The sequence below is a fragment of the Musca autumnalis genome, unplaced genomic scaffold (assembly GCF_047663935.1).
Source record: "Musca autumnalis isolate F117 unplaced genomic scaffold, ASM4766393v1 scaffold_4, whole genome shotgun sequence".
In the NCBI taxonomy this organism is placed as follows: Eukaryota; Metazoa; Arthropoda; class Insecta; order Diptera; family Muscidae; genus Musca; species Musca autumnalis.
The window spans coordinates 129,959,539-129,971,061 of NW_027411977.1; the positions used below are offsets into that span (position 1 = coordinate 129,959,539).

The 11,523-nt window shown below is 40.2% G+C and overlaps 1 protein-coding gene across 1 annotated transcript; it reads left to right on the top strand.

Moving 5' to 3' along the window:
- Positions 1-351: 351 nt before the first annotated feature.
- Positions 352-9,853, top strand: LOC141403069 (uncharacterized). Its single transcript, XM_073985235.1, has 3 exons — positions 352-412; positions 1,182-1,705; positions 9,812-9,853. The coding sequence occupies exons 1-3, from the start codon at positions 352-354 to the stop codon at positions 9,851-9,853; spliced, it is 627 nt and encodes a 208-aa protein (XP_073841336.1).
- Positions 9,854-11,523: the final 1,670 nt, after the last annotated feature.

Here is an 11,523-nt window from a genome sequence, read left to right on the forward strand (position 1 = left end):
CACGTCTGATCTTTCAACACCAGCATTCCTAGGCGCATTTGGTCGTTTCGTTTCCCGACGCGGATGTCCACTCCACTTATATTCTGATAACGGCACAACATTCGTTGGCGCCTCTCGCACCCTTGCAAGAGAATTCATCCAAAATTCTCATGTCGCACTCCTCTCCAACTACTCCCATCAAAACATTACATGGCACTTCATCCCGCCAGGAGCTCCCATATGGGAGGTCTGTGGGAGGCGGGCGTAAAAAGTTTTAAGCAACATTTTAAAAAATGTGATGGATTACATAAATATACGTTCGAAGAGTTCCAAACATTACTGTCCGATATTCCCAAGGCAAAAAGTTACACTATGTCCAAGAGTGCCAACGCTAAAGTCCATGCATTCCAATCCAATGTATCGCAAACAAAATGTAAGCTATGTGCAAAAGAATTTCAAATCATCATCAGGAAATGTCCGAAGTTCCTGAAGATGGACTATAACCAGAGGTTGGCGGAAATCAAAAACAGTAACTTGTGCCTCAATTGCTTTTCCAGTGCCCATCTGCTGAAAAACTGCAAGAGCAAACACTCTTGCTTTAAATGTCACACACGACATAACACTCTCTCGCATAAGGGGTCTGATACCGAAGACCCACTCACAACACCATCTTCCTCCACTAGCAACTATCGTAATTCCGGTAGCAGCTCCACTACAACACAATTTGCGCCGCGAAATTCTACTCCACTACAGTCCACTTCAAATCCCAATGATATTGTTCAAAGTTGTTTTGTCACTAATTCTAAGGGCGTACTGCTGGGAACCGCTTTGGTAAAAATACTACATTGCGATGTCTGACTCAGGGTCAGAGGGAACGTTTATATCTGAAAAACTTTTCAACTTTTTGAAGCTGCCTTCCAAACGCGCAGCCGCGAAAGTTTCGGGTCTGAACAATACTGTGTCGGCCAATGTTCAAAAAGAATGTCATTTCACCATGGGTTCGCATTCTAACGATAATTTTCAAATGAAAATATCTGCTTTAGTTGTTCCGCACTTGTCGAATAACCTCCCTTCCTCCACAATAAGTATCGATATTATGCCCAACTTTCGTGAGCTAGAGTTAGCCGACTCAAAATTTTATGAAAGCTCTAAAATCGATATTCTTTTGGGTGCTGATTTACTTCCTTCTATTATGTTGCCAGGTTATAAGAATGGTATCTGTGGATCGCTGATGGCCCAAGAAACCGTCTTCGGCTGGATTCTGACCGGGCCAGTTCCAAACCAAACCATTAGCACGTTCTCCACTTGCGTTTCTTACTTCTCTGAAATCTCCGCCGACAACGAGATTTCACGTTTTTGGGAGGTGGAGAACATCCCGTCAAAGAATGCTATGTCTAGATCCGATACCTTCTGTGAGGATCTGTACGAAAGATCGACGACTCGTGATGACGAAGGAAGATATGTGGTATCCCTTCCATTTAAGGAGGAGTATCCACCAACATCAAGCCTGGGTTACTCAAGGAATAGCGCTATGGCGCAATTCTTTCGGAACGAACGCCGGCTTCTACGTGATCCACAGCTCAAAAGGCAATATGATGAAAATATCCAAGAATATATTTTATTGAGACATATGACTCCAATCCAGGTTAATGATCCATTGCGTACTGCGTCATGTTTCTATCTACCCCATCATGCGGTGATAAAACCTGACAGTACGACCACTAAGGTTCGCGTGGTTTTTAACGCGTCGTATCCTTCTTCAAATGGACTAAGTCTTAACGATATTCTGTATACAGGTCCTGTGTTACAGAACGACTTGACTATATTAATCCATAATTGGCGTTTCTATCGATACGTTTTTAATGGAGATATCCAAAAAATGTATCGACAAATCCGTGTGAATTCCGCCCACACTCCTTTCCAACGAATCTTGTTCCGTAAAAGTCCAAATGATCCATTACAAGATTTTGAGCTGAAGACTGTGACATTTGGCGTTAACTGGCAATAAGGACGATGATGCAATTAGCTCAGGTTGTCAAAGAAACTTTCCCTTTGGCATCCAAAATTTTACGGTCTTCTATGTACGTCGACGATGCGCTCGAAGGGGCACATGACATCCAGTCGGCTATCCGAGCAAGGAATGAATTAATTCAGGCACTGACTTCAGCGGGATTCTCTATGAGAAAATGGACGTCCAATTCAAAGAAAATCCTGGAAAATCTCCCCTCAGAAGACTTGTTAAACTCAGATTTTCTTTGACTTTGATCACTGCAGTTTGGTGAAGACGAATCCCTAGGTGGAATGCCCGTTCAGATGAGTTTTACTTCTCCACATCACCATTTTCAGATGATTCTGTGAACACGAAGCGAGCTGTCCTGTCTCAAATAGCTAGGTTGTTCGATCCAGCATGTTGGCTAGCTCCTGTAATCGTGCTAGCGAAGATGCTCATGCAGAGAATTTGGATGGACCGGACAGAGTGGGACCGAGATATTTCAGATGAATCCCTACGCCTTTGGAAATCGTTCCAAAGTCATTACCCGTCCATAAACAGAATCCGCATTCCGAGATGGGTCCACTTTGTTCCAGAGGGTGAAGTCCAGTTCCACGGGTTCTCAGATGCCTCGGAGAGCATATGCGGCAACGATTTATATAAGAGTTATATATCCGGGAGAAATTCACACCAGCCTTATATCCTCCAAGACTAGAGTCTCCCCCATTAAGATCATTTCAATCCCCAGATTGGAGTTATGCGGTGCCGCGCTATTAGCGGAAATGGTAGACAATATCCTTCCACAATTTGAGGTCCAAAAATACTCTCTGTTTTGCTGGACAGATTCCACAATAGTCCTGTCCTGGTTGGCAAAACCACCCTGTCGCTGGAACGCCTTTGTGGCCAACAGAGTCTCAAAGATAATTCAATCCGTGGAACCTTCCCGGTGGTTCCATGTTGAGTCCATACATAATCCCGCTGATTTAGCCAGTAGAGGGATGTACCCTCACGAATTGGTAAATAATACGTTATGGTGGAAAGGTCCTAATTGGTTGTCTGATCCAACCGAAAGTTGGCCCAAATCAACCACAAATATTGGTTTTGAACTGGGGCTGGAAAGAAAACCAATACAAATGTTTTTTCTTATTTCGAAAATTTCCAAGATGTTCTGGAAAACTTTTCTTGCTTCTCGAAAGGTATACGTGTTATGGCATACATATATCGGTTTATCCGAGCAACTCATCCCGCCTTGAAATCTAGTCATAAAAGAGAAGAAAGCTCAACTATTTCACCTCATGAGATATCCGATGTTCGAAAGCGTTTAGTGTGCATTGCCAAAAAGCAATCTATCCAAATGAGTATTCAGCTCTTTCTTCCGGAAAATCTATTTCCATGAAAAGTACGTTACTGAATCTCAATCCGTTCATAGACGCCGATGGCCTATTGCGGGCAAGTGGTCGATTGGAAGCTGCTCCGAGCCTCTCCTACAACGAAAAACATCCGATTATTGTACCATACAATTGTCAATATGCCAGACTTTTCGTCTCATTTGTCCATGACATAAGTCTTCATGGCGGCAATCAGCTGGTACTCCGTTTAGTCCGAAGTCAGTATTGGATACCAAAGGTTCAAAATTTAATTAAGACAATTGTTTAAGTTAGAATTGATCACATTGTTTTATTTGGCCCTATGAATCGCATAGGCATATTCGTTGAAATCTCCTCATTCCCATTTATTACACCCCTGTAATAGTATGAGAGATTTCAACAAATATTCACTTGACAACCGCCCTTTTGAAGCATCTATGCAGATGTCAACACACAACATAACAAAAACAAAACAAAGAAACAAAAAGAAGAAGATCGATCGACCGCTTGTATCGCAAACAACTCCCGCGCTTTATTGTAAGCTCTTGCATGTACATATCGTTGTACGAAAGGTAATATTGTTTACCATTGAATAAACACCGGCAGTTGAGCCAAACCATTTACTAAAACTATCGTGTTTTATTTTCTTATTCTATTTTCATTGTTACCGACGGCCAAACGCACGCATTGGGCGTACTGGCTCCATTGGGGAGTCTTGCTGCACTTGTTTTCCCCCAAGTCCCTATAGTGCGGACTAAACATTTGGTCCTTCGAGCCGGATTGGATCATCGCTTCATCTTTGGGAAAGCTAAATAAATATACAGTCCATCATCACACCTTCCTTACAAGGTACGTATAGTGCATTGTGAGAAAAAAATAAAAACAAGTTTTCGTTTGTTTGTTTTGCCGTCTTACAACGTCATCGATTCCTTTTTTGTCGATCGGTCAAAGTCCAAATCGTGGACAGACGTGCATACATACGGGAATAGAAATATCAAAACAAAAATAATAAATATTTTCTTCAAAATATTTCGTATTATTTTTCGTTTAATTTCTTCTAAATTGTCGTTTACTTGATTCTTATTGTTGTTCCAAAAAGTGTTGAAATATTCCCTTAAACTGCATACAATAATTTGCATTGATTTCGTTTTGCTTTAGCAGTGTAAATATACCAACATATTTTCATAAATATATCGGTTACATATTTACACTGCACGGCCTATTCGTGGTCCCTTCTGTGTTGATACACACACGCTTGTGTAGCTACATACTCCAGCATCGTCGCTCTGTCGTACCGTCTAGTCGGTCAGTAAGTGGCTTGCATGCAAATATATACACACACGCATGTACGCATAAATATTGCATTTTTGGACATTCCTCTTTCTGTCGTGTCCGTTTTTATTGCACAGTAACCCGCCGGTGTATTATTACACAGTACCCGGTCAGTAAATTAGTACTGCGACACATATTATTATATTTTATAGTAAATATAATAAATCGGTGTCAGGGAACTTTTTAATCATATTTTTGGACATTTTGGAATTGCGTGAACCCTACAATCGGTCGATTGGACCTTTTCTTGTGTAGGGCGTTATTTAAAAATATTTATTGCGATTTGTATATATTTTGGAATTTCAATATAGTTTGAAATTTTCGTGGAATTTTTGGGCACAAATACGCTACATTCGGTAGCTACTTGCACAAATTTAATATTGCATGCACCCTACAGTCGGTCAATTGGAGTTTAAACAGAATTTTGTGTATTTTATTGGAATTTCAACATATTTTGAAATTGTTGCATTTTTTTGGACACAAATACACTACATTCGGTGGTTATTTGTAAATATTTGATATTGGATGCACCCTATAACTGGACTTTTTCTTGTGTAGAGCGTATATTACTCATACTTTTGTGAATTTTGCAATTTTTTCTGGAATTTTAATATTGTTCGAATTTTCTGTTGCATTTTTTGGACAAATATACACTACAATTGGTAGTTATTGGTGAACTTTTGGTTGACATTAGACATTTATGGTCGATTTATTCTAAAATAATACCGCCTAGTGCCGTTTTAGGTAATAATTTTGTAAATTAAATGGTAGTTTACAATTTTTACCTACATTTTGGAATTTAAATATTGTTTTAAATTTCTCATTGCAAATTCTCAGCAAATAGGTTGCTGTAGATTCTTTAGTTGTCGACAAGGTTTTTGTTTGCTTTTCGTTTGCAAAATATAGTGAATTTTTGGGATTTTGAATATTGTTTCAGATTTCCGATTTTAAATTAGCACGCTACAGTTGGTAGTTTGAGAATTTATCCTTTTATGGAAAGTAATATATTTAATAGACCTTCATTTTTGCTGCTAAATTTCATTCACCATTTTGTTGGTTTAGATTGTCGTTTTTTACTAATATGGCTTTCAACCCTCCACATTTATTAATTCGTGCTTCCAAGTCTATCGTGACATTCGCTGAGCACTTCGGTACATTAAAGGAAGATGAACTTGACTTTTTTGACCTTGAAGTTAGGAGTGAAGAAATTGGAAAATTGTGGAAGAACTTACAGGAAGCTTTTAATAAATGCCTCTCTTCTATAGAAAATCCCGAAAAACTAAATATCATTCAAGAAAAGTATAAGAAGACGCATCAAAAATGTATAAATTGTTCGTCAATAATAAATAGATTGTTGTTAAAGTTTTGTAGTTCTGCTAAAATGTCCCCGTACTTATTGGAAAATAGTTCGGTAGATTCCTTAACGGAGCATCCCGGTGATATTCTTTGAAAAGCCTGTCGTGTTATGCAAATGTTAAAGACCTGAGTTTGTCGTCCCACACTTCTCGTGATGTGGGTACCCAGGTATCTAATTCTACAATATCGAATATTGAGAATCCTAGAGCAGACCCAAACTTCATGGTTGAACTTCCAAATTTTAATAGCAATCATAATCTTGCGTTACCTCCTTTGGATATTGAGGTTTTTGATGGAAATTTTCTTAATTGGCCCACTTTTAGAGACTTGTTTAGTGCGGTTTATATAAATAACTCCCAGTTGACAGATATTGAACGCATGTGTAATCTGGTTAGTAAAACTAGTGGTGAGGCTCGAGAAATCGTCTCGAAGTTTCCTCTGACTCATAGGAGTTTCCACCTGGCGTGGAATGCATTGAATTCCACTTATAATAATCCACGATTGCTTGTCCACAATCAATTGAAATCGTTGTTTTCACTTCCTGTTTTGGATAAGGAAACCAGTTCGGGACTAAAATCAATACAGCGTGGAATAAATAGTTGTCTTTCGACCATGGCAATTTATGAAATACCTACGGATAGTTGGGATCCGATTGTGGTTTTCATTTGTTTGCAAAAATTGCCTCAGATCACTCATGCTTTATGGGAGCAGAGTGTGAAAAATAAGTCTCGACTTTCAACTTGGAAAGAATTAGATGCATTCTTGACAGAGAGAATTCGTACTCTTCTGTGTTTGCATGAGATGAGAAGTGTTGGCACGTGCTATCAATCGAATTTTAGTGTGTCTTCTAAATATAGTACTTCCTCTCCTCGCTCTTCACCCAGTCCAAAACTATTCTCGACACCTCTTCCATCGTCGCCAAATTCTTTTTGCGTTCTTTGTACAGAGCAACAACACAAATTAAATGTTTGCCAGCGGTTCGTAAATTGTACGCCGTTGGAAAGATTTAAATTGGTCAAAAAGCATCGTTTGTGTGTGAATTGCCTACGGAAGGGACACGAAGTCAAAAATTGTGCTAGTCGTTGTTGTCGAAAGTGCAACCAGAGACATCACACTCTGTTGCACAGAGATCGCTCTATGGTGAGCAGTCCGAGTCAAATTGTGACTCCCAGAAGTTCGAAGTTGTCTGCTTCAGCTTCCACTTTTCGGCCTGGAACTTTAAATAGTAGCAGTAATTCTTCGTCTACATCTAGCGTTCCATCGGCATCGGTCGGTAATGTAGTTCGAAAAACATTCCACGTTACGCAGGAAAGAAAAGTAGTATTGGGAACAGCGCTGGTGAATATCGTTCATCAGGGAGCTTCTTTTCCTGCTAGGGCGCTGATAGACCCGACTTCTGAGTCGTCTTTAATTTCAGAAAGACTTCAGAAGGATCTGAAACTCCAGGTTCAATCCACGAAATCGACAATCATTGGAGTTAATAGTACTGTCGCAGCTACATGTCGTAAAAGCTGTTCATTGAAACTTTGCAGTCGTAGTGACAGGTCGTCTACTTTTGAGACTCCGGCGTTGGTAGTAGGTTCCATATCGGGAAATCTTCCATCCTTTTCGGTCACTTCGGACCTTAAGTCGGATTTGTCGAATATAGTTTTGGCAGATCCTCAATTCGATAAATCTCGACCAGTAGATATTTTGATAGGAGCAGACTTGTACCCGAAAATAATTAAAAATCATTCTCTTCGACTTTCGTCTGGTTCACTGCTCGCTCAAAATACATCGTTTGGGTGGATCATTACTAGCCCTGTCACATAATTTCTTGTTTTCGTAAATGGTACGGAAAATCGTTGTAAAGCGGCCCAACCAAACAAGGCGAACGTTAGCTCACGTTGCACTATCGTTCACAGGGTCCCTAATGGCCCTTTCGTTAGCCAGGTCTATAGTGATCTGCACAACAGCTGGGTCCCTAATGGCCCAGTCGCTTGAATGGTCCCTTATGACCATATTTACCGCAGGGTCCCTAATGGCCCGGGGTCCCTAATGGTCCCATCGTTTAGTTTGTAAGCTTATCGCATGGCCCCTCATGACCATATTTACCGCGGGGTCCCTAATGGCCCGGGGTCCCTAATGGCCCAATCGTTTAGTTTGTAAGCCTATCACATGGTCCCTAATGGCCATATTTACCGCGGGGTCCCTTATGGCCCGGGGTCCCTTATGGCCCGGGGTCCCTCATGGCCCATCGTTTAGCATGTAAGAATGTTTTTGAAAAAATGATATGCTAAAAAAAAAAAAAATCAAAATTGTTTGAAAAAATGTAAAAGGCTATTGCTCACGCCTCCACTATACCAATACTGAATACTTACATATATACATTGTACTTATATCGATTTTGTTAAAACATTTGGATGTTTCAAGGGAGGCGGCAAATGTTTAAGTAAGAATTGATCACATTGTTTTTTTTGGCCCTATGAATCGCATAGGCATATTCGTTGAAATCTCCTCATTCCCATTTATTACACCCCTGTAATAGTATGAGAGATTTCAACGAATATTCACTTGACAACCGCCCTTTTGAAGCATCTATGCAGATGTCAACACACAACATAATAAAAACAAAACAAAGAAACAGAAAGAAGAAGATCGATCGACCGCTTGTATCGCAAACAACTCCCGCGCTTTATTGTAAGCTCTTGCATGTACATATCGTTGTACGAAAGGTAATATTGTTTACCATTGAATAAACACCGGCAGTTGAGCCAAACCATTTACTAAAACTATCGTGTTTTATTTTCTTATTCTATTTTCATTGTTACCGACGGCCAAACGCACGCATTGGGCGTACTGGCTCCATTGGGGAGTCTTGCTGCACTTGTTTTCCCCCAAGTCCCTATAGTGCGGACTAAACACAATAATCCATAAATGCAAACCGTGTATCCTGTATAAACGAAAATGTCAAAAGCAATTAATGGCTGCACTACCTCCAGAAAGGTGTACCTACTCAAGGCCTTTCACTCACACAGGACTTGATTTTGCAGGTCCTTTTGACATTAAGAGCTACTCCGGACGAGGCTGCCGAATGTCCAAAGGATATGTGTGCGTCTTCGTATGCTTCTCCACGAAAGCGATTCATCTCGAGGCCACGTCTGATCTTTCAACACCAGCATTCCTAGGCGCATTTGGTCGTTTCGTTTCCCGACGCGGATGTCCACTCCACTTATATTCTGATAACGGCACAACATTCGTTGGCGCCTATCGCACCCTTGCAAGAGAATTCATCCAAAATTCTCATGTCGCACTCCTCTCCAACTACTCCCATCAAAACATTACATGGCACTTCATCCCGCCAGGAGCTCCCCATATGGGAGGTCTGTGGGAGGCGGGCGTAAAAAGTTTTAAGCAACATTTTAAAAAATGTGCTGGATTACATAAATATACGTTCGAAGAGTTCCAAACATTACTGTCCAAAATCGAGGCCTGCCTAAATTCCAGGCCAGGAGCCAATTTCCATAAGGAACCGTTGGCAGAGACTCAAGGCCATTCACCAACATTTCTGCACTCGCTGGAAAAATGAATAATGAAAGGAGTTGCAGAAAAGACACAAGTGGAAAACCCCTGAAATGAATGTTGCAACGGACATGCTCGTGGTAATCCGAGATGAAAATCTTCCGCCAAACAGTTGGAGGCTCGGAAGGGTTTCCAAAGTGTATCCAGGATCTGACAATCGAATACCTTTTACCTTTACCTTTACCTTTTTTATTTTTCCCGTTCCTAATTCTTTCCTTTCTTACAGCATCATGAAATCCAACAAGAGTCAGAAGTCGATGTCTACTAAACATAAATTCGCTTGTCGAGTTTGTCGACAGACACATGCATTGAAATCGTGCCGCAGGTTTCTTAATTTCAACACGATAGACCGCATGCACACCGTAAGGAAGTACGGATATTGTCGAAATTGTTTAGCGCACTCCCATTCTCAAGGGTCTTGTTTCACCAAGACGGGTTGTAAATACTGTGGGAAACCACATCATTCACTCCTTCATACACACTCCAGGCTTCAGCCATCATCAACAGCTACACCCAAAAGGAGTTCTTTGCCATTGATCAACTGGTCTTCGAAATCACTCACAGGAACAAATTCCGGTTAGCTGCACGTACTACAGAGGATCCAAAATCATCTGAGCGCAATTTGAATTCTGCATATACTGCCACGACGTCCACATCCCTTACCGCCATACTAAATCTGAATGTTGCCACACTCCTTCCAACGGCTCTGGTTAAGGTTAAGAACAAAGGCACAAAACACTATGCAAGATGCTTACTGGATTCTGCAGCCCGGATGAGCTATGTTTCCCAAAAGTACCTGGACAAACTAGCGGTTGTGTGTTTGGAACTTGAGAAAGAGACAATATGCCCACTGACGTTGTTGTCGACGGCAGATTCCAAACAAAAGATAGATGTCACCTTGCGGGTCAACAACCGAATCGGGACTTTGACCCCTAAGAAGTCCTTGCCTGATACACTAAAAACCCGTTTCGCCAACTTCATCCTAGCTGACAAACACTTCAACGTAGCCGCTCCCATCGACATCGTCTTAGGAGTAGACGTATATTAAAAAATTTTACTCGATGGTATTTTCGTTAAACTTCCAACGGCCCAAAACACCATCTTCGGTATAGTCCTCTACGGATCCTTCAACCACTAACCCGTCCATCCAACACAAACCAATGATGTATTAACGCCAGATTACTCTATTTACCACTAAGACAATGAAGATGAATTAATAACTTTGAATTACCATGCTAGCCTTAAATTATGGGTTAGATCTACTCTCATTTTATATTAACTCTTAAACCACTGATGGGCAAATTGCGAGAGACTCATGTATTTTTTACACTTTTGTGTGTGAGGGAGAGCATTTCTGCCCATCAATGTCTTAAACCACGACATTTTCAATATGAATCTAACGATCGTTCTTTTAAACCTTTCTCTATAGAACATACTGCAAAGGGAGGGGGGAGAAATGTTTAAGCCAAAACTCAAACCCCTAATTGTTTCCCGTTTTACCCTTGAAAAATGTATATGAAATACCCGATTAAATAAATGTAATTATGTTAGATAAATATTTGTACTAAAGTAATCAGTATTTAATGCTTAATATTGGCCATCTTGTTAAGTCCACTTCCCTTTGAATTCTTTCTTATCTTTTTCAACCTCTGGAGGAATCAACACTTATAATCAACTTGTAAGAACTCATATCCATCCAATAAAAGATTATCCAACATTGAAAACATTGCCAACATTGATTTCATTTTTGTTTCTATTTCGATTGTTAGGGTTTTACTAATTTGTCGAGCTACAAAATCAAAGCAACATACATATATGGTTTGATATTGTTTTGGCTCTCGATTAATGCATCTCTTATTTTTCAACATTTTTAATTTCAATAGTTTATTATGTATCTCCGCCTTTTTACGTATGTAGATCATTTTTATCACATTTTCC